The sequence below is a fragment of the Vidua macroura genome, chromosome 5 (assembly GCF_024509145.1).
Source record: "Vidua macroura isolate BioBank_ID:100142 chromosome 5, ASM2450914v1, whole genome shotgun sequence".
NCBI classification, from domain to species: Eukaryota; Metazoa; Chordata; class Aves; order Passeriformes; family Viduidae; genus Vidua; species Vidua macroura.
In genome coordinates, this window is record NC_071575.1 from 24,950,481 (window position 1) to 24,970,613 (window position 20,133).

General features: G+C 41.4%; 1 protein-coding gene across 2 annotated transcripts; it reads left to right on the forward strand.

Moving 5' to 3' along the window:
- Window positions 1–2,638: 2,638 nt before the first annotated feature.
- Window positions 2,639–17,942, forward strand: LOC128807635 (protein mono-ADP-ribosyltransferase PARP12-like). Of its 2 annotated transcripts, none has more exons than XM_053978142.1 (12): window positions 2,639–2,970; window positions 3,690–3,831; window positions 5,445–5,739; window positions 6,695–6,793; window positions 8,713–8,836; window positions 9,561–9,756; window positions 10,243–10,363; window positions 11,576–11,672; window positions 12,576–12,654; window positions 13,862–13,992; window positions 14,633–14,784; window positions 15,699–17,942. In XM_053978142.1, the coding sequence occupies exons 1-12, from the start codon at window positions 2,654–2,656 to the stop codon at window positions 15,965–15,967; spliced, it is 2,022 nt and encodes a 673-aa protein (XP_053834117.1). In that variant the 5' UTR covers window positions 2,639–2,653; the 3' UTR covers window positions 15,968–17,942. The 2 variants fall into 2 exon arrangements, with proteins under 2 accessions (XP_053834117.1, XP_053834118.1); XM_053978143.1 differs by having other exon boundaries at window positions 15,209–15,791.
- The last annotated feature ends 2,191 nt before the right edge of the window (window positions 17,943–20,133 follow it).

The window sequence follows — 20,133 nt, forward strand, 5'->3', positions numbered from 1 at the left end:
ACTTCCCTGTGATACACACACCAACACTTTGGAATTAATTGCAATTGTGTAAATCTACCTGAAATCATCCCTCCAACCCTGATCTTATACTGCTCTTCTTTCTTGGTACTCCTCTCAATATAGTGTTGACATTGGCATAGTCATTCATACCAATTTTATCATTAAAAAATTACCATATTTCTGCCAAATGAATGGGGTTTTTCAGATGCATGAAGAAAGAAAGTCTGAAAGAAAGATACAGTTGAAATAGCTACCCGGACAGCACAGTGATGTTGGGACAGACCTTTAATATGTAAAAAGTTGGGAACTGGTTTGATAGGATTGATTTTGGGTCAGAAAAAGTAAATAGATGCTAGGGAGAATTAGAGTTATCGAGTACAATGCTGCTTCAATGTTTTTTTATGCTAAAGGGTTCCTTGAGTTCTGGTTCAGTCAAGACATCTCCTACTGATGGGGCAGTTATCTAATACAGCTATCCAGTAATTTGAGATGATTAGACAAAACAGCAAAATTAGGAGGTTTCCACCCATATTGTCTTTTAGTGATGAAACAGCTGGATTTGGGTTTGGACCAGATGACCTCCTATGGCCTCTGTCCACCTCAACTGTTCTGTGATACTGTCAATCACTACCAGTGGTGTGTGATCTCTCTCTTTAAAGTGCCTTACCACCAGGTGACCGCCAGTGACAAATGTGACCATCTGCAGGTCTGCCCCTTAAGGAAAGATTGTCCTAAGGAAGAAAGGATGACAAAGACAGTCCAATCTATGGAATTACTTCCATAGAACAATTGACACTCCAGTCTCTCATGTTGTCTTCTAAACATTTGTTGATGGCCTGTCACAGGCAAGCTACAGATAGATCTCTGTGAACCAGTACCTGTACTCTGGCTGAGTAGAGCTGTTTTTCCATTCAGTGAGTTTGTCTAGATTCTACTTTTTGTCATTTCCTTCCTGATCTCACAGGGCAAGCAGGAAGTAAGACAAGACAAGGGGAAAGGCACAACAGAACAGGACTGGCAAAAGAAGGAAGGAGGCAGGACTTTTGTTCAAGGAGAACCACCATCAGTGAGAATCCCCCCATGCCTGCCACTGCTAGTCTGACTGAAATGATGGCACTTTGGCATCATTGATTGTTCTGCCACCATTTAAAGCATGCTTCTGAGTGACTGTTGTTATAAATGAGGTCCCTATATGTCCAATTTAAATAAACCACAAGATTTAAAATTTAGCAGCAATTTTAATTGAGGTATAAAATAATAATACGATCAAATATAATTCAGTAGTTACAAAAGAAATTTGGCAGTGGTTTGGATAAAGCATAAACAAAAACCGATCGATCGGGGTACGGGGAGGGCTTCCCACCCTGCCTCATGTATGAAGGCAAAAGGATCCCAACACAACATATACTGTGTGCTGATACATAGTCATCATTAGTTCCCATAAATCTCCTCCTATTTTCGATTCTTGAAATCTGTGTCACTCTACTGCATGGCACATGCTCCCATTGTTGCTATGGGGCCTTCTGGTCTCTTCGGGGGTCTTCTAGGAGGAAGGCCAAAGGTCTCTGGGTAACCTGGCAGGTGGCACGTGCACATTGAGCTTGGTGTTATATAAATAAGCACTATGTTCCAATTAAACCTTATTTATTTCATAGATAAGACCACTATTTTAGACTCCCTGTCTGGAATGGTCCCAACTTTATTCATATTCAAGGTCGATCCTGCTCTGGGAGTTGTCTTTTAACTTCAGTTTATGCCAGTTTTGGTTCGGGAGTCAGTTCCTGACTTCCTCCATTCCCAACGCCGAATCCAACTCCTGCACCCTGTTTCCCACATGTATTCTTGAAGAAACCCATCTGCTTCATAACACTAATCACATACACCTTTCCAATTATTTTCCCAAATTATTGATATAATTACAATTTTGTTAGCACGAATCACATCCATTTATAACACTGTGATGCACAACCAGGAGTTTCAAAATGACCCAGGCAAAGGCACTTAATTAAAAGATGGGCACCCTTCTAAAGAGTCTGTGACTTCCCAGAGGATGAGGACATTGCTTGGCCACACTGGTGCCATGGCTGCTGTGCAGGCAGAAGCAGTGGTGTACCACCGTGTAGCAGGTGCTACTATGAGCACTGCAAGCAGGGCAGGGTACTGTGTCCACATGTGTAACCGTGACCGAGCTTTTAACTTAGATATTGAAAGGAGTGTGAGAGCAGCCTCCACGATGTATCGTCAGGAAAGTGGCACAGGTCAGAAACCTTAACTGAGATGTTTTTGACGGAAGAATTCACACATCAGCCTTCTCCCTGTAACTTAAGGTTAATTCACCTGGCTGATGCTCCATTCATCCCCGAGTCCACTTTTCCTACAGGAAATGTGTGACCTCCCCAGCTGCCATCCTTTTGTGGTGACATGTGATTGAAAACGGTCAATACATCCTAAAAGTCAGGCACAGGAGGGAGGAGCAGGGCCGTGCCCGGTACCGCTGCCCGTGCCTCGCTCCCCGCCGCCGCACCACCCTCAGCAAGCCGCTCCCCTGCGGGGCCAGAGCGAACACTCCGGGCCGAGGCGGTCCCGCTCCCTTCTCGGGCTCTTTCACTTTCGTTTCCGTTTCCGTCGCTTTCCCAGGCGGGGCTTCCCGGCCATGGCGCTGGCGATCCAGGCGCTGCGGGTTCTGTGCGCCAGCGGCGGCTGCCTGGAGCAGGGCGAGCTCCGGCGGCGGCTGCCGAGCCGGCCCTCGGCCGAGCAGCTGGCGGCCGTGCTGCGGGACGCGCAGCGCTTCACGCTGGTGCGGCGGCCCGGCCGAGCGGCGGCAGCAGCGGAGGCCGAGGTGGCCGTGGTGGTGGCCACCAGCCCCGTGCGGCTGTGCCCGGAGCACGTCGCGGGCTGCCCGGGGCAGTGCGGGCAGCTGCACATCTGCAAGTACCACCTGAAGGGCTTCTGCCGCAACCAGCTGGCCAGGTGAGGGGCGGGGGGGCGGCCGCCATCGCGGGGGGCTCGGCCTTCGGCACGACGTGCCCCTTCAGGGGATGGAGCTCTCAGTAGAGGCCTTTCCGCGTCGGAAATGCTCACTGCCCGTGAGCACTTCTATTTATTTGTGTGTGTGTTGTTGCAAAGGAGGCAGACACGGGCGGTTGTTTCACAGCTTTGGGTCGCAGCACTTCCTCCCCGGCTCATCACCCTGGCGCTTCCTTGTCTGTGGGCAGGGCTGTGCCAGGGGAAAGCTGAGTGTCCCCGCACATCCCTGAGCTGCGGGACCCTGGGCAGTGTACTAAAGCTGAGTGTCCCCGCAGGTCCCTGTGCTGCGGGACCCTGGGCAGTGTACTAAAGCTGAGTGTCCCCGCAGGTCCCTGTGCTGCGGGACCCTGGGGGATGCACTCATCGGCTGAGAGGGGATGATGCTCTGGAGCTTTGGTGGTTTTGTGGTTGTGAGCTGCAGGTCCAAAATGCCAATATTGTCAGAGTGCACTAAGGCTATAATGACTGTGAATCAGAAGTAGCGTGGCAATTATCCTCAGAGTAATGATGTAATCTGCTTTGCAAATCACATAATGGCTTTATAGAAGAGCAGTGTGGATTTTTCTGAAACTAGTTAATTTGGTGTGCTTTTCCAGCTGTTCAATGTAATGCCCATGGGGTGTCAAAATAATGCCAGTCATTTTGCTGTTGGGTTTCTTGAGTTCTAGGAAGGGATGCAGGTTTGTTCACAGCTTCCACTCAGACCACAATCTCCGTGTTCTAAAGCAATATGGACTTGAGAATTTAAGCCACGATGAACTTTGCCAGCTTCTGCTTCAAAATGACGCTTCCCTCTTACCAGAGGTGAGTATTACTGTAACAGCTTCTTAGCCTTGTTGTTTCAGTGAGCATCACACCATGGAAGAGGCTTGACAGAGACGGAGATATTAGGTGTCAATTTAGTTAGCTTAATGCAAATCTAAAAATAAATCTGCATCCTCTGTTCTCACCTGTGGTGGATTGACCCTAGCTGGCAGCTAAGCTCTTGAACAGTCCCTCACCCACTCCTCACTCCCCCATCACAAGCAGAGGAGGTGAGCATTAACAAGAAGAAAAAAAGTGGCAAAACCTGTGAATGGAGATAAAGACAGTGTAGCAAGGGGAGGACAGCAGGGAGAAGTGTTGCAAAGGACCACCTTTGCTTCACTACCTTGGAGCCCAACAAGTCTCTGACAAAGTGTTACCTTGTAAGAAGGACCCATCTCCCCCTTCTTTCACCTTCCCTCTGTCCCCTTCCTCACTATTATTTTTTTTTTTTTAAAAATGACATTAAGTGGCATGGAATATTCCTTTGGCCAGTTTAGGCTATTTCCTAGTTTTGGCTGGAATAGAGTTAAATTTCTTTCTTGTAGCTGGTACAATGCTGTGTTTTGCATTCAGGATGAAAACAATGTTGATAACACTCATGTTTTAGGTTTTGCTGAGCAGTGCTTGCTCTAAGTCAAGGACTTTTCAGCTTTTCACACTGCCCAGCTAGCCCATAGTCTGGGAGTGCACAAGAAGCTGTGAGGGAATGCAGCCAAGAGAGCTGACCCAAACTGGACAAAAGGATATTCCATACCATATGACATCATTCTGAACAGTGAAATGGGGGAGGAGGTGGCCCAGGGGTGGTGGCACACTGACGGGGACTGGCTGGGCTTTGGTCAGTGAGTGGTGAGCAGTTGCATTGTGCATCACTTGTTTTGTCTATTGTTTTATCATCATTATTATCTCCTTTTCCTTTTATGCTGTATTAAACTGTGTTTACCTCAACCCTGGAGGGAGTGAGTGAGAGGCTGTGTGGTGTTTATCTGTTCTGGTTTCAGCTAAGATAGAGTTAATTTTCTTACTGGTATCATGAACAGGGCTGTGTTTTGGATTTAATATGAAAATCATGTTGGCAACCCACTGAGTGCTTACCTTCAGTCAAGACCTTTTCAGCTTCCCATACTCTGCTAGTAAGGAGGTGCACAAGGAGCCAGGAAGGAGCATGGCCACAACAGCTGACCCAAACAGACTGAAGGGATGTGTTATCAACGCTGTTTTGGTCACAAACCCAAAACATAGTGTGGTATGGTCTGCTATGAAGAAAGTTAACTCCATCCCAGCCAGATCCAGTATATCTTACCATCAAGTTGGGGTCAAAAAGATTCCAAAACTATTCTAAAACTAGAGGTGTGACTTAGTACTAAGTCCCATCTGGAGAATGTCTGTAAGAATGTTATCTGTTGAAAGATCTTTCTAAATATTAGCAGGGCAAAGGAAAAGCTATCAAGCAGTCATCTGGAAAACAAGAAGAAAAAAGAAATGTTTCTTTCAAAAGCAAATATATGTACATTGTAGCCATAAAAAAACTAAAAATCATGGATTCGAACAGTCTAAATGAGCACATTGTACTTTGATGTTTAAATTCATTTTTTCTTCTCCTTCCCAAGGTCTGCATGCATTATAACAAAGGTGATGGACTTCATGGATCTTGTTCCTTTAAAACATCCTGCACCAAACTTCATGTTTGCCAGTACTTTTTGCGGGGTCAGTGCAGATTTGGCAGCAGCTGCAAACGGTCGCATGACTTATTAAATACAGAATGTTTTGAGAAACTGGAGAGACAGGGGATGAGCTCCGACATTATTAAGAAACTACCTTCGACTTATAGAAACATGTATGACATAAAAAATGGCAACAGAAACATGCATGACATAGAAGATGCCAAATCTTCACCATGCAAAGGTAAATAATATCATCTTTTGAATACATCAGAAGAGTCATGGTAGTGAATTTAATATTTTCATTGGTATCATTAAGAAAAGTGAATTTACATCTTGATTGGTGTTTTAGGAAGGACCTTGTACCTATCTCATTGACAGAGATCTTTGTCTTGACAAGTGCAGTCAGGAGAGGTTCCTGAGAAATAGAGTGCTGGTGTTTATGAAATTCTTAAACTTGGGGTTAGAAAAGCATAACAGGAACTGGAAGTAGGGAGCTCTATAATTTTGGAGTTTTCTAGGTAAAATACGGTAAGGCAGAGGCCTGTTTAAGAATAGGAGTGGTGGTTGTCTGATTATGAATGATTTAATTGTGTGTCTTTAATGTAGAGATTGTCTAGCACAAGAATTCACAGCACTATCCTAGTTATTTCTTAGACGTGTAGTATTTTGTTTGCACTTTTCTTTTGGAGTTTTTTAGAATTGTGAGTTAAGTATAGTTTAGCAGGCAAAAAAAAAAAGGGATAACAGAATGGAGAAGTCAAGTGTGTATGCTCATCTCTGCTATTCTGCCTGCAGTTCCTTCTTCCTTTCCTTAATGTGCTTTAATTTTGCAGAAGTATCAGATTTTGAAACTTTGTATTTTATAGCTGCCAGTGTGATCAGCTGTGTGCAATGCATAGTTAACTCAAGTCCATCTGGAAGCATAAAGGCATTGGATTCTATTCTTGTTTTGTGGTGATAGCTAAAGTCTGTATCTGAGGAATTCAGCAGTTACAGGTAAATCAAGTTCAGAAAGGATGGATACATGGAGGGACTTGGAGTATACAAGTTTATCAAAGGCTTCTTTGTCTTTCTGGAGCTGAGTGCAGTTAGGTAGTTACAAATATTGCCTTTAGGCTTCTTCTCTAGGGATAGGCGCACTTTTAAGAGGCATTGTTGATATGAAGTGTATTAATAGTTACAATTCCCCCCTCTAGATGGAAAACCCAGCACTAGACGGGATTCCTCAGCTTCAAAGGAGGATGAATCAGAACAGATATGTTTACATCATCTGTACAGAAGTTGTGGCTTTAAAGGTAGGTTGTCTCAAGTGTCAGTGCATACTGTGTCAAGTCCAGACTGTTTTTCTGTTGTTATAAATAGGAAATGGTAGACATCTTTCACAGAAAGGGGAAACTTTCTGTGAGTTTATGCTTATGTTTAGTTAAATCACACTGCTATCTTGACTGCTTAGGAAAGTGTTTGACCTGGCACACCAAACAAAGGAGATGTTTTGTTTTGCTCTGGAATCTGCTTGTGCTGAAGACTGGCTACTCCACCTGTGTTTACCTAAGGGATTGCTGAATGATAGGAGTCACATTTCCAAATAGGAAAGATATAAAAGATATTCTGAATTCTACATTCTCCATTGTTTCTTCTAGTACTCCTGTTCCATCTGTCTTAGCTGTCTCCCTTTCAAAATGTTCCCAGGTGTCCAGGAACAAGGCTGCTTTGCCAGTGTTTTTACTGATTTTTTTTGTCATCCTTTTTTTTCTTGATGTTCTTGACCTGTGTACCAAACACCTCCTCATATGAACTGTGTGGTGCAGTTTCTCCTTGACTTTCCCTGTAGTTAAGTTTCCTTTTGTTCTGCTCTGGAAATTTGGAAATTTGCCTCGGGTTTATGCACATGTGCACTGGTGATGTCACCTTCACTCCTGTTGAGGAGTAACTGCACACTGACACTTCGAACTCTGAGTAACATTTGTGATACCTGGCTCACTGCTACCATTGCTTTTCTTTGTGGAGCCTGGATCTCTCGGAGACTTACTGAAGGGCAAAGGACTTTGAGACTAAAGGAACGATGTCTGTGTATTTATCAAAAGAGGGGAAAGGTGATGGTTGTTAACTGTATTGGAAGGTATGGGACCTAGACATGGTGTAAATAGTATGGAATAAGTGGTGGATACATCCCTGCTTTCAGCTGGGACAGAGTTAATTTTCTTCCTAGAAGCCAGTACAGTGCTGTGTTTTGGATTTAGGATGAGATTAACATTGGTAACACACTTACGCTTTAGTTGTTGCTAAGTAGTGCTCACCCAAAGTCAAGATTTTTTCAGCTGCCTGTGTTTTGTCAATGAGGAGGTGCTCAAGAAGCTGGGAAGGAGCATGGCCAGGACAGCTGACCTGAACTTGTCAAAGGGCTATTCCATACCATTAGAACATCATGCTCAGCATATAAACTGTGGGAGTTGGCTGGGAGGGGCTGATTGCTGCTTGGGAAGGGACTGGGCATCAGTCAGTGGGTGGTGACCAATCATGCATCCACAAAAAGCCAAGTGTGCATCACTTGTACTTCTTGGGCTTTATTCCTTTCTCACTTTTTGTTAGCTTCATTTTAGATATATGAGAGTATATTTATATATATATATACTTACACTTACTATATTGTGTATTATTTCAGTTACTAAACTGTTCTGATTTCAGCCCACAGATTTACCTTTTTCCCGTTCTCCCCATCTCACTGAAAGAAATGGGAGTAAATGGCTGTGTTGTACTTCGTTACCATCTGAAGTTAAATAATGACAGTCCTTCTCCTGTCTTAAAATTAAGCACTGCTGTGCTTTGGATTTTTCCTCAGTAATGCCACTTTGTGATTTAGTGGTTAATCATAAATACACTTTTTTTCTATTTATTAAATAATAGCCTTGTAAGAGCCTGTGATCATTTTTTGTCTCTGAAACTGAGAATGATCTGTACAATTTTAATGTGCAAAGAGAGGGTAGTACGTACAGAAACTGAACTTCTACCTAAGCCCAAAAATTCAAGTGTTGCTTGCTTATGCTGAAAAAATTTTGAACTATTGTTTGTAATGGTGCCATAGGTGAACACTTTCCCTAGCTATCCTTTTGATGATTTCCCCAGCTGGGTACACAGCCCTGAAATGTTGGAGTTCTCTCATAGCCTGTCAAAATAATGCATCTCCTACTTCTTTTTTTTTTTTTAATTTTTGCAGAAAAGTGTATCAGAAACCATTTTCACTTGCCGTATAGATGGCAGTATTCTGAGGGTAATACCTGGAAGGACTTCATAAATATGGAAGAAATAGAAGATGCATATTGTGACCCAAAAAACATCAGGTATAAACTCTTATAAAAATTTATAATGTTTGGGGTTTGCTGTATTGCACCAGATCCTTAGTGGCTATAAATTGCTGCAATTCTAATGTAGTCATTACATAAGTAATTTTATTTGACATTCTTCTACTGACCTCACTTTGCATGAGATTTGCCCCTCCCTTCCCCTTTTCTCACAGTCCATATCATGGAACATGCAGAATACCTGGAGAGAGGGACCAGAGCATGTGAAGAATATGGAAATACCTTTCAGAGTTTGGAACTGGTTATATATCACAGAGTATTGGAAAGGGCTCATACCAGTATGCCACATCCCATGCTGGAAAATTACCTGTTCCTCTTATGTTACAGGCTCTTTGAAGCCCTTCTTAAGTTGTGTCAGTGTTCTCTTTAGAATATAGCTGATCAGCAAGAAGGCAGTGCCTGTTTTCCACTATTTCTGTTCATCTTATGTAACTCACTAATTTAGGAGTGAGTTATGATTATTGCCCATAGAACCAATCTGAGACATAATACTGTAATGCAAAATACGTACAAACATACATAGCATACAGAGTTGTGAAAAGTGCAAGGTGCAAAGTACACATTGTAGTGAAAAGTGCACCTTTGTGTTCTGCTTTTGGGTGAGATTGACTTAATTTGCAAATTTGTAGTGGGCTTCTGAATCTATGAGTAAAGCTTCACAAACAGTTCTGATTTTTTTTCCTCCTTTTTTTTTTTTTAATAGATTTGACTGTGCTTTTACTGAAGGGCTCTTTGTCCCATTCAGTATCTGTTTTCGTGACATGTGCTGTGAGTTCCAAAAAGTCAGACGTCTTTCTACAGCTTCCTCTGTGACCAAACCCCCTCACTTCATTCTTACAACAGAATGGATCTGGTACTGGAAAGATGAATATGGCATGTGGCAGGAGTATGGAAAACAAGTAAGTGTGCAGAAATGGAGAGACTCCTAACTCTGTGTGAGAAGTGCAGAACTACTGAAAAGTGCACAGTGCTTACATCCTTCTGTTCTTTTGTCACCCTCTTCCTCTCACTCATACTGTACAGATGGACATTAAAGGCCTAATGGGGTCTTTTCCCTGTGGTTTTGATTTGTTCAGGTAGAGGACTGATCACTGGTGAGTCACAAATATTATCAACAGGTAACTATTCAGTCAGTCCTGTCAGATAGGATCACACTAATAATAGATTCCCATTGGTTCTGAGAAAAGCCTCCTTCTCTAAAGATCCAGTAGTACTCTGCCATCTTTCTTGGTCTAGTCGGTGAATGTGTCACTCTAAATCAAGGATTTCTCATATGCTGATATATCCTGCAGCCACCATACATAGGAGAGTTGTTGGTTTTTAGACTTGCTTGTCTATAACAGACCAGGAGAAACTTTTTTTTCTCTCTGCTTTTGCCATGACAGGATGATCTTCATTCAGCTGCTACTGTCTCCAGTGATGACCTGGAGAAAGCTTACTTGTATGAAAGTTCTCCAAAGATGACCTTCAAAGCTGGAAGACATGAATATGAAATAAATTTTGTGTGTAGGTTGCATTTGCTTTGTATTTCTGTTTTGTGCCTCCCTCCCAGATCTCTTGTCGTTCTGAACTACCTTATTACAGGAGATAGAAGAGAGAAATTTGGACTTTGAATTGCAATGCTTACAGAGACAGAGTTTGTATCAAAGTTCTCAGGATAAGAGCTGCTCACATAAGCAGAGTGGCATTCTATTCTTTCAAAGCTTTTATTTTTGAGTTCTTGTGCTAGGTTTCAAAATGCCTGCCAGAAAGTCCAAGTATGACACTGATGCTGGCACCAACGCAAATGGTGAGGAACTTCTAGAAGACTTGACAAGCCAGCTTCTGCTCTACTTTAATCACTGATTTGCAGAAAAATAAACACTTGGACAAGGTGTAGGGTCCAGACAATCCTTAGCATTATAAGATTTTTGCACATATTTTCTTTTCATCCTGTCTGGAAAGGCTGAGAGAATACCTTGACAATGTCAAAGCAGGAAGAAGTGTTTCCCAAGAGTTCAGGAAATATAAGCCACTTGTGATGCCACTGTCCTCTCTGAGCTGTTGCCTTTCCTGGCATCCTTTTCAAAAATTATGTAGAACAGTGGTAGGAATCAGCCTGCCTGGAATGTCAGTTTGGTGTAGTTATCTCCAGCTTTTCATTACTATCTCATTCTGCATGAAAAAAAGCCAAACACAAAAACCCCAAACCAAAAAACCAGAAAGGGCATGTTATCTGTTGTTTGTGATTCAATCAAAAGCAGTGCTGGGAAAACTTATCCAGCTTAGAAGTGAAAATTGCACAGTGAATCAACCCCTTCTCTAAGGTTTGGGCTTTTTTAGTAACTTAGGCTAATATATGCAGTGTAGGTGTCTTTTAGAACCTAATTTCTAGGCTTGCTGGTGTCAAGAGGTTTTTTCGTTTGTTTTCCTGTGTATCTCGCTCTGAAGATGAGGCCTCATTGTCCTGGCTGGTACTGACTGTGACTTGTTTCTCTTGGTGGTCAATAAAAATAAATGGTCTGTGATAGATGTTGGGTTCTGTTTACAGGGTTTGAAATCTACAACTAAATGTAGGAAAGAAGTGTCTCGGTTGCAAAATGAGGAGGAGGGAGCTTTTTTGTGGATGTTTTTGACAAAACAACTTAGTGACAAACGTGGCTGTAGTTTGTCAAAAACAAATCAAAAACATCTTTGATTGTTCATAGTATTTTGTTTGTTTGTTTTTTTTTTTCCCAGCCATGATGCAGAAAAACCTTCGCTACAAAACAGAGAGGAAGATTTGCAGAAGACCTAAATTTGTCTCTCAGGCAGAGGTGGAAAAGATAAAAGACAGGTAAACCACAACTACTCATTCTGAGGTGATGGCTTTGGTGCTTTGTGAATGCTGAATCGTCCATGGGTGCGAGTAGGATGAAGAAGTAGCTGTTGAGGCAATTGTGAAAGACAGGGAAAGGGAAAGGGACATACCTTTCCTGCAACCATGTTTAGCCAGGGCAGTGTTGCAGCCTGGCCAGCAGTTTTCAGTCAACTCAGGAACCTCTGTGGTGAAGAAAATTCGGGCTTGGCCACAGGAAGTGCAGAAACATAGGAAATAATTCAACATGTAGCAGTGTGTTTATGTGTACTAGCTTTTTCTGAGATGAGTAATTTTCAAAGCTATGTGTAAGTTCAGAAAAAATCTTTTGAGAGCAGCCAGACAGTCTGAAAGGAAAGCAGTAGTTGTTACAAGTAGAGCAAAATATGAGAGCCTGCAAGGAGATAGAGTTGCATGTAACAGCCAGTTTTTGCACATTCCCTTGCAGCACACTTGCTTAAACACTGAAAAGAGCAGCTAATTAAAACTGGGGTGGAAGTACAGGGGAGGGCTGTATCTATCATGTTTCTGTCATACTGATGTGATACTAGATGCATTTGTATTTACCACTCCTGGTGTAGCAGAGCTTTTATATATGCATTCAGCTCTGCAAGAGAAATCCTTATGTGTTTAGTTTAGAGTATATATTTCTTTTTTTTTCTTGTTTGGCATCTTGCTTTCTGACATAAGTCTTGAGACAATGACTTGGAACAAATATTTTCATTTGCTGAACAGAAATTACAGTTTTGAAATATTTTTGAATATGTTCAGTTGCCTATATTCTCCCTAAGCTTGACAAAAATGTTTAGTATAATATGTACATAAAATGTCATGTTTAGTTTTTATTTTAATTGTCTGTTTGTAATGTCTTATAATCTACAGGGGCGTTAAACATACAGAAGGGTTTAAGAACATTCCAGCTCACTGGGACAAATCTGCTCTGCCTGAACTGGGATTCAAGGTTTGGAGCTTTTTCGTTTTTGCTTTCTGTCATTTTGTCATGTAAGTTTTGTTCCATCGCAAGCTCAGTGTTTCATCTGGCTTTGTAAATGACTGTTTCTGTGTAGCGTAATACAGAGGTATTGGTTAATTTAAACCTGATACTACACTGGAGGTGAAACTAGACCCAGATTTAAACAAATGGTGGCAGTAAAACTGTGGCAGCAAGGACTTTCACTGCTACTGTTAATCCCTTGGCTTGGCAAATTTGCTGAGTTAATAAGACTGGTAATGGTTCCCAAAATACACAGTTTTGAAGTCCCAGCATGTGCTGAAAGCATCAGAGGTAAATGATGTCTCTGAACTTCAGAGTAGCCATTCCCTTAGCTGTAGGCTGTTGTATATCTATGGAGAGGTGCTGAAACCAGGGGAGTTCACAGAATCACACAGAATGGTTGGGCTTGGAAGGGGGAACCTCTGGAGATCACAGAAACCAACCCCCCTGCTAAAGCAGGCTCACCCAGAGGAGGTCACACAGGATTGTGTGCAGGTGGGTTTTGAATATCTCCAGAGAGACTCTAGAATCTCTCAGGGCAGCTTGTTCAGGATGGGATCTTTTATTATTACGTTTATTATTATTTTATTCATTCCAGTGGAGTAAACTTGTTAATCTTTGTAACACACCCAATTAATATATGTGTGGCATACCTTCTCTGACTTCCTGTCTGCTTCCACCAGCTCCTCTGTCAACTCTAGTAAATGTACCTAGAGAAAAGGTGTTTCTGATGCTCAGAAACCACTAACTTGCAAAATGCAAATCCTCAACAAGTTGTCACTAAGAAATAAGACTGACATTGACATTTTTATGTTCCTATGAAAATATGCAAGTAAGCTTTGCTTGCTTTCAGAACTGTCATGTAAAGAACTGACTTTTAGTAGTGTGACCATGCTTTTCCCTAAAATTGTTTGAATAAAGCCTTTTCAATTGATTTAGAAACACAACAGGCAGTGCAGTTTGTGTTCACTGGCTGTAGGGAGGATAAACTAAAAAAGATCCTCTGGTTTTCTGTAACATAAATTCTCAATTCCTTTTTTATTTATGTGCTAATTTCTGCTATGTATTTAGATACTGTTTGATGCATGCAATTATATCTTGACCCAGATATTAAGAGGGGTTGAGTAGCTGCACAAAAGCATGCAAAAGTAACTTTTCAATCTTCTCCTTGCAGCTGATTGAGCTTGACTGTTCTTCTGAAGAATACAAGAAAGTCAAAGTGGACTTCCAGCGCACAATGCCCAAAGCAGCTATCAAAAAGATTTGTAGAGTTCAGAACCCATCCCTCTGGGAACTGTATCAATGGTAAGTGTAAAACACTGCTCTGGCATGTATGCATGATATTTATTGTTTCTGCAGTTAGCTGTACGTGCTGTGCTAAAGATAGAACACGCATTCCTGAAATGCCTCTACTCCACTCTCCCACTGAAATACCTACCGAATATCAACATTTAGATAAAGAGGTATCAACAAACCCAAAACTCAGTCAAGACAAGGAGCTTAGAACAGTCAGATTCAGGGCTGTGTGGGAGGAATCCTTGCTTCTGACTTCTGGCAGGCCTGTGTCCATGACAGCTTCCTTCCAGTGAAACCTTGAAGCTGGTAATGAGTCACATCTAGCACAGTGTTTTGCAGCTGGTCAAAATTGAAACAGCCTTCAAAATTAAATGCAAAACTCATGGAGGGCAGGCCTCAATGTAAACTCCTGTGTTCAGGGAAAAAAAAAAAACACTGTGATTCCTCCCTCTCTCTTCAAAGGCAGTGAATGAAGGAAAACATTTGTAGTTAAAGCATTTATGTATAATGTGAAAGCATGTTTGTATGCCCAAATTAGGCCTTACTGTAAAGATTTTCAGAATATACTCTGTGTAAAATTGTTTTGGAGTGGCTGGAACCTGTGGAGACAGCCACTGTGAAACTGCAAAGATTCTGCTTCTCATTTCAGGCAGAAGGACCTAATGCAGAAGAGCAATGGTGGAAAGGCTGCAGATGAGCGATTTTTATTTCATGGGACCAGTAAAAAAGACATTGATGCCATCTGTCAACAAAACTTTGACTGGAGAATCTGCGGCCTTCATGGGACAGTCTATGGCAAAGGTTGTTTTTCAGCTCTTTCAGTAATCCTAGACTTGCTATAAAATTCTCAGTACTCACTGCAGAGGGGTAAAGTTTACAAGGTGGTACTTGGCCAGTCCTGGGCTTCTCTCTGTCATGATGTGGGCAACAGAGCTGAGTTTCACAAGGGTCTTTTGGAGCTAAGGCACTCTGAAAGGCCTTGACCTCTGCTCTCCTAAGTACTTGCAAGAAAAGACAGACTTAGGAGAGGTTAGTTGTAGGGATGGTTTCTGCTAGACTCCAGGCTTACTGCTGTTCCGGTTTCTCCCAACTCCTGTAGAAAAGCAGCCTGGGTTTTTTTTTTTTTTTTTTCCCAAGAATCTAAATGTCATTTTGGTTACAGGTTTTTTTTTTTTTTTTTTGCCTTGTTAGCAGATTATATCCTTCTATATTGTCCTATGTACAGGAAATTACCAGCACATCAAATGGAATAGCTGAGACAGGCTGACTGGCTGACTACACACCTTTCTGCTTGAATACTTTGTAACTCTCAGAAATGTTAGAGAATCACAGTGTATTTTGAGCATGGAAGGGACCCACAAGGATCATCAAGTCCAACTGTGCTGATGAGTATTAGTAGCCTCTGCCAGGAGAGGAAATGTGGTGATAATGGGGGAGGTGGACATCTAGGGTCAGGAGGAAATCCTTTAGAAGATTATGATAATGTTTTAAACATTGGTTTAAACATTTAAACATTTTAATATGTGTGCTGTGAAAACTAAAAATTGCATAGTGGTAATTTCCACTAGGAGGGACATAGAGGACGAGTGAAGGCTTTGGAAAGGCTGTTCATTAATTGCTTAATGGATTTGTTTATTAATTCATTTTCACACAGTATCACTTTGTTCCTGCTGTTTTAGTGTCTTATAAACTCTGTCTTGGTGTCTCTTCTGCAGGAAGCTATTTTGCAAGGGATGCATCTTATTCTGACAACTACTGTGGGGCAGATTCAAACACCAAGACCATGTTTCTGGCACGAGTGCTGGTGGGGGAGTTCGCTCTTGGTAGTTCTCATTATGTTCGGCCTCCCATGAAGGACAGCCAAAGATTCTATGACAGTTGTGTGAATAACTCTTCAAACCCTTCTATCTTTGTCATCTTTGAGAAGCAGCAGATTTATCCAGAGTATCTCATAGAATACCAGGCATCAGCAAGACTTCTATAGCAGCAAAACCTGTCATTCTTATGTCTAACTGGTTTAAACAGTTTTTTGGTTTTGGCTTAAGAGAGAAAAATTGATATTGAAGAAGCTGTGTGGTCAGATAGGTGAGTGTTCAGAAACATTTTTTCTCTGTCTTTTCTGTGTAATAGAAAACAAGGCATAAAAAGACATAGAGGATGTTTTAGAATTCCTAAAATCTTGTTTCTGTATCCTATTTGTAGCAGCTTTCATATATACCCTACATTATGGGAGCCTTTCATGAATTTATTAGAAGAAATTGCTGATGGTTGTAGCATGAGGATTGGCCACGACTGCCAAGTTTAAACAATTTTTAGTTATTGTTTCAGGATAGATTTTTATATGTGCTCACTGGTCAGAGGCGCTATCCCTCTGCCTGTTTATCTTTTAACTCAAAACTGGATAAAACACATTTTTTTAGTAATCTGTCTCCTGTAACAGTAGACATTCAGGTGTTTGCAAATGTGATTGTACAATCTGTGCTCAACTCATTGCATAAATTCTTAGTAGCACTCTTCTTTTTTGTCTGCACCAACAAAACCTCAAAAATTAAACTTGCTTGTTGAAAAAGAACAGACTTATTTTCACTTGTTGAGTTTCTCATTTAAAACAATTACCAAAGATACAAGCATAACAGGGGTTGCTTGGTGCTGCGTGACTCAGTTGATTTACTCCATCAAATAAACACTGTATTTTATGTCTGAGGACACAAGTTTTTCATGACTTTCACTGTGCCTACAAACACAAGAGTGCTGGCAGGTGCTGTGGAGGAAGCAGAGGAGGCAACTCACACTGTTATTTCATACCATACTTGGGAGGGATATATACTGCTTGTCCTGCTTGATTATCAGTACCTTCTTTCTGTGGATGAACTTTATGGTTCCCTTACAGCTGTTGGGAAGGATGGTGAGTGACTGTCTCTCATTAGGTGTTCTGCCTCTTTGGATGCAGGACATTCACAAATTTCCTGTGTAATAAAGCTATTGTTGGACTTCTTTCAAGAAAAAATATGCTTACCTGGGAAGTCATCTTCAGCCACAGAGCTGAAACCTTTAAAATCTGAAGACTGGGTTGCATATTTAATTATTCTTATCAGAAGATAGTGTTGAGCAGTCAGCTTATATGTGTGCAATCAAAAAACTTGACCTATCAAGTATTTTTTTAAGATTAAAGTTTCTGATGCATAGATAGATACTTTATCATAGGATTAATGTGCTAAAGTAGCTATTAATTAGCTACAATGTGCTGAAGAAGCCTTAAGAAATACTTTCTATATGACCTAAAAAAGCTTATCTTCACCTGCATTCCATACTTCTTTTTAACTTTTCTGGATGATGATTGACAGGTGTTCACTGGGTAACTCTTTATTACTTCAGCATTGTGAGCCAGGAGCTTGGCCATGATAGCTGGATTAAGGCTGTGTAGCCCCCTTTTTTTGTAAACTGCAAATATAGCAACATGATACCTAAAGGAAAAGAACTCCTATTTGTGTTTAATCCCAGTGAAACACAGAATAGGGAAAGGCAAATTGAGTGTATTATTTCTTTTGAAAGATTTGTAATAGAACATAAATGATAAATCTCATGTCAGCAAATGAGCTTGTCAGCAAATAGTACATTCATTGAGGAGGATAACAGTTATGGAGGAAAGATTTCCTATCTGTGCAGAATAAGGTTTTTCTGCCAGAACAAAAACCATGTTCATCTACATGTTAATGGCAAATGAGAATACTGGTTGTATGAATTTCTTCCTCTGAACATAAGCAGAATTTCAGGTAAGAATTAAGATAGCTAAAGTCACGTTAATCTTCTGCCAGAAAATTGAAACAAGCATTCTTTTTCAGGCAAAAAGTTGAAATATTTTTATTGACTTTTTTTATTGTATTTTTAAAACCTCTAACTTGATTCTTGTGTGTGTATGAGTGTAAGTAAAACAGCGAATAAAATGCCTGGTTGTTGTATTTGGTCATCTGTTATTTCTCCATTATCACAGAAAGAGAAAAATTGCTATGTTTTTTCCACTTTTTGAAAGTGCAGGGGTAACATTCTTGTGTACGGTAAATAAACAGGTACTCAAACCAGTAAATTCCTTCTGGTGGTTTCCTCTCTTTCAATACTGAAATCACAATGTTTCAATACACTTGTGAGTTTAGAGGCTGTTGTTAAGCAGTAGGACTCCCTCTACAGCTGTTTGGGTTGCATTTGGAAATGAACAGATTAAAGAGATGTTTGCATTAAATCCAAACTTTAGGCAAAAAGTAATATGAACCTCTTTTCTGAGTGAGGAGTATCTCTTTTGGCTACTTAAGACAAGCAACTGAGCAGGAAGAGTGCAATAATCTGTCACTCACACCCACGCCATGTGAGAAGAAAGATAAGCTGTGAAGGGTGTTTCCCTTTTTCGGGAACAGGTCCATCCTGGTAAGGCAGACGGCACAGCCAGCAGAAGCCAAACAGCTTTGCTGTGCCAGCAGTGGGGTGTAGAACGTGGGGGTTTATGAACCCAGATCCTCCACCTGCTGCGCTGGGGAGGGGGCCGGCAGCCAGCCAAAGGCAATTCACTGCACCCTTTGGTGAGGGTTACCTGGAGCCAGGTTTGTCTTGATATTCTGACTGGATTTTTTGAGATGTGGGTGCCAAAATACTGTCTAAGTGCTGGCAGCAAGGGAGTGGCAGTATCTGGTTTGGATACCTGCAGCCTGGCCAAGTAGGGGCTGGTGGGTGAGAGGAACTTGGGTGGATGGCAGATACCAGGTACTGTGGTGTGCTCAGTGCTGCTGGCCTTGGAGAATGAGCTTTGCTTCTAGGAACCAGTGCTCAGGGCTGCCTTAGGGCCAAAGGGCAAGTGGGAATTGCAAAAATGCTGCTTAACTTGGAGTACATCCAGCAGAAGATGCAGGTGGGATGGTTGTTACATGGGCAGCATAACTTGGTGCTTCCCTGTTTGTACAAGGGATAGACTTCATGGCCTCCATAGCTCCATTGCACTTCCTGCTTCAGGTCCATCACAAATTCATCTCTGCATGCAGAAATCCTAGTAACTGAGGGAATGCTCCCTCCTTGAAAGTAGCCACAGCCCCCTGCAGTGCAGGGAGAAAAACATCTTAGAAACATGAGAGTTTTCAAAGTCAGAAGAAAGTGAGTGGGGCCAGTATAGACCAAGCAGTGACAGACAGTTTATAAATCAGCTTTAAATTCTTTTACCCTGCTTTCTGCCATAAACACGTGGAAGAGTCTGGTATCAGGTGAAGCTATGTCCAGGATGTTTAACAAAGGGAAATGAGAAGGTGATCATTGCCTGGAGTATCTCACACAGAGAGGAAATTCTGCAGTTTAATGTCAGGTAAAAATAGAAAGTCCCAATTTACAATCCATGAAGCATAATAATTTCTGCCACCCAACTCTGTTTTTCTAGGAATACTATTTTTAAAGCACAAAACTGTAAAACTTCTTTTCTATCAGCAGCTTCATTAAAAATACCATTTTACACTGACAGCTTTCTGTCATCATTACAAAGGCCAGAAGACATATTTAATAGAAGCTTTCCTTTACCAAGCAGCCTTTGCTTCGTATCAGCTGTCAGAAAATGACTAAAACCCTTTTGTAACACAGACGTGCCCGATTTTAAACAAACTCACAGCTCAGCAATGCAAGACAACACACTTGATGTTTCAGAGGAAAGGAATTTTAAACCAGTTTCCTTGTTCCTCCCTAGACCCAACTGCTGTTGACTGAAGCATGTTGTACCAGAATGCTAAATAGTACCATTACTTAAGATATAAAGCTATGTTTTCCTATTGCAGTTATAAACATAGTGCTGGGGATGGGGTTTTTGTTGTTACTGTTTTGCTTTTCTTCTGGAGGGGTTTTTGGTAGCTTTCTTTTTGTGGTGGTTTTTTTTTGGGTTTTTTTTTTTTTTTTTTTTTGTGTTTTTTTTTGAGTTTTTTTTTTGTTTGTTTGTTTGCTTTTTGTTTTTTTTTTAATTAGTTCTAAAATCAGCTCTGCTCAAGATTGGTTTGGGACTATGTTATATAGGTGCACAAACACACCCTGATTACAGTGATATTACCAGTTTCTGTTTTGGACAGCTGCTGGCAATCTAGTGCCTTGTTTTCCTGGAAATGTGTGCTTCCAGAAGCTCACTGATTCCTG

Coding starts and splice junctions, on each gene's coding strand:
- LOC128807635 (XM_053978142.1), top strand. CDS start 2,654: ATGGCGCTGGCGATCCAGGCGCTGCGGGTTCTGTGCGCCAGCGGCGGC. Junction 10,364..11,575: donor ATATGAAATAAATTTTGTGT/GTAGGTTGCATT, acceptor TTTTTTTCCCAG/CCATGATGCAGAAAAACCTT. Junction 13,993..14,632: donor CTCTGGGAACTGTATCAATG/GTAAGTGTAAAA, acceptor TTCTCATTTCAG/GCAGAAGGACCTAATGCAGA.